This window comes from Mus caroli, chromosome 17, assembly GCF_900094665.2.
Source record: "Mus caroli chromosome 17, CAROLI_EIJ_v1.1, whole genome shotgun sequence".
Lineage (NCBI taxonomy): Eukaryota > Metazoa > Chordata > Mammalia > Rodentia > Muridae > Mus > Mus caroli.
The window spans coordinates 27,466,905-27,468,146 of NC_034586.1; the positions used below are offsets into that span (position 1 = coordinate 27,466,905).

The 1,242-nt window shown below is 41.9% G+C and overlaps 1 protein-coding gene across 4 annotated transcripts in view; it reads left to right on the forward strand.

Moving 5' to 3' along the window:
- Pknox1 (PBX/knotted 1 homeobox 1) overlaps nucleotides 1-1,242 on the forward strand; it is a 43,474-nt gene that overhangs the window by 28,204 nt on the left and 14,028 nt on the right. For all 4 annotated transcript variants that reach the window (XM_029471437.1, XM_021149613.2, XM_029471436.1 and 1 more), the window contains one exon: nucleotides 177-347. In XM_029471437.1, the coding sequence (XP_029327297.1) occupies nucleotides 177-347 (171 nt within the window). The remainder of the gene's footprint in view (nucleotides 1-176; nucleotides 348-1,242) is intronic.

Sequence of the window (1,242 nt, forward strand, 5' to 3'; positions counted from 1 at the left end):
GAAACTAAAAAAAAAAAAAAAAAAAAAAAAAAAAAAAAAAAAAAAAAAAAAAAAAAAAAAAAAAAAAAAAAAAAAAAAAAAAAAAAAAAAGAGCAGTGTGTGACAATGGCGACATCGGGTACGGATGGACAGCACCCTGTTTCCCACTTAAAAGTCTTTATTTTCTCTACCTCTAGATGGTGAAAGCAATCCAGGTCCTGCGCATTCATCTTCTTGAACTGGAGAAGGTTAATGAGCTCTGTAAAGATTTCTGTAGTCGGTACATTGCTTGTCTGAAGACAAAAATGAACAGCGAGACCTTGTTGAGTGGCGAGCCCGGAAGTCCGTACTCCCCTGTGCAATCCCAGGTACTTGCCTTCTGGCCCAGCGTGCTTCTTGGTCTCTGTGGTATTGGTCGCTCAGCGTTAACCCCCGAGACCGCCAGTTCCTACACAATTGCTGGCTTCCTTGATGACAGAGATTCTTAGCTCTTTTTCTTCACTGTAAGCATTTCAGGGAATGTAGCCCTAGATATTAAGTGTATTCTTGCTGCTGTGTGACCATCGCCACCTCTGTAAATCCAGGACTCTCCCATCTTCCCAAAGGAAGTCTTCACTCATTAAATAGAACTCATCCTGCTCTCCCTGGCCCTGTCATTCTCTCTTCCATCTCTGAATTGACTAGCTAGGTTTCTCACAGAAGTAGGCCCCTACAGTATCTGGCAAATTGCTCTTCTCAGAGCACCCCGGAATCTAGTCAGTTTTAAGCATCCTGCTGTGTGGTGGTATTTATTTCATCATGAACTTTATTTGTATTTTATTTGTATATCCCTGATAGCAAATGATATTTTCATGTGCTCACCTGCCCTGGCCTTGTCTTTGTTAAAAGTCTGCCTATGTCTTTTGATCATTCTTTTAACTTTTATTTTCCTTAAATTTCTGAGCTTTGAAAATTCTAATGTCTGCAGATGTTCCCCCGCTCCAGCATTGGCTGTGAGGAGCTCTCCTACTGAACTGCTTTCCTTTCCTGTTTTGTTAGAGCCGGTGGGCATTGTTTCAAAAGCATCTTTGTCTGATGCTCTGTACCATTGGTCTCTGTGTGTACCACGAGGCATTGATTATTACAGTCTCCGCATCAGAGACATCTTTTTTTTTTTTTTTTTTTTTTTTTTTTGAGACAGGGTTTCAAAGTGCCACGAGTGAGCTGCCGTGTAGTCTGGGCACCACCAGACAGGGTTTCTCTGTGCAGCCCTGGCTGTCCTGG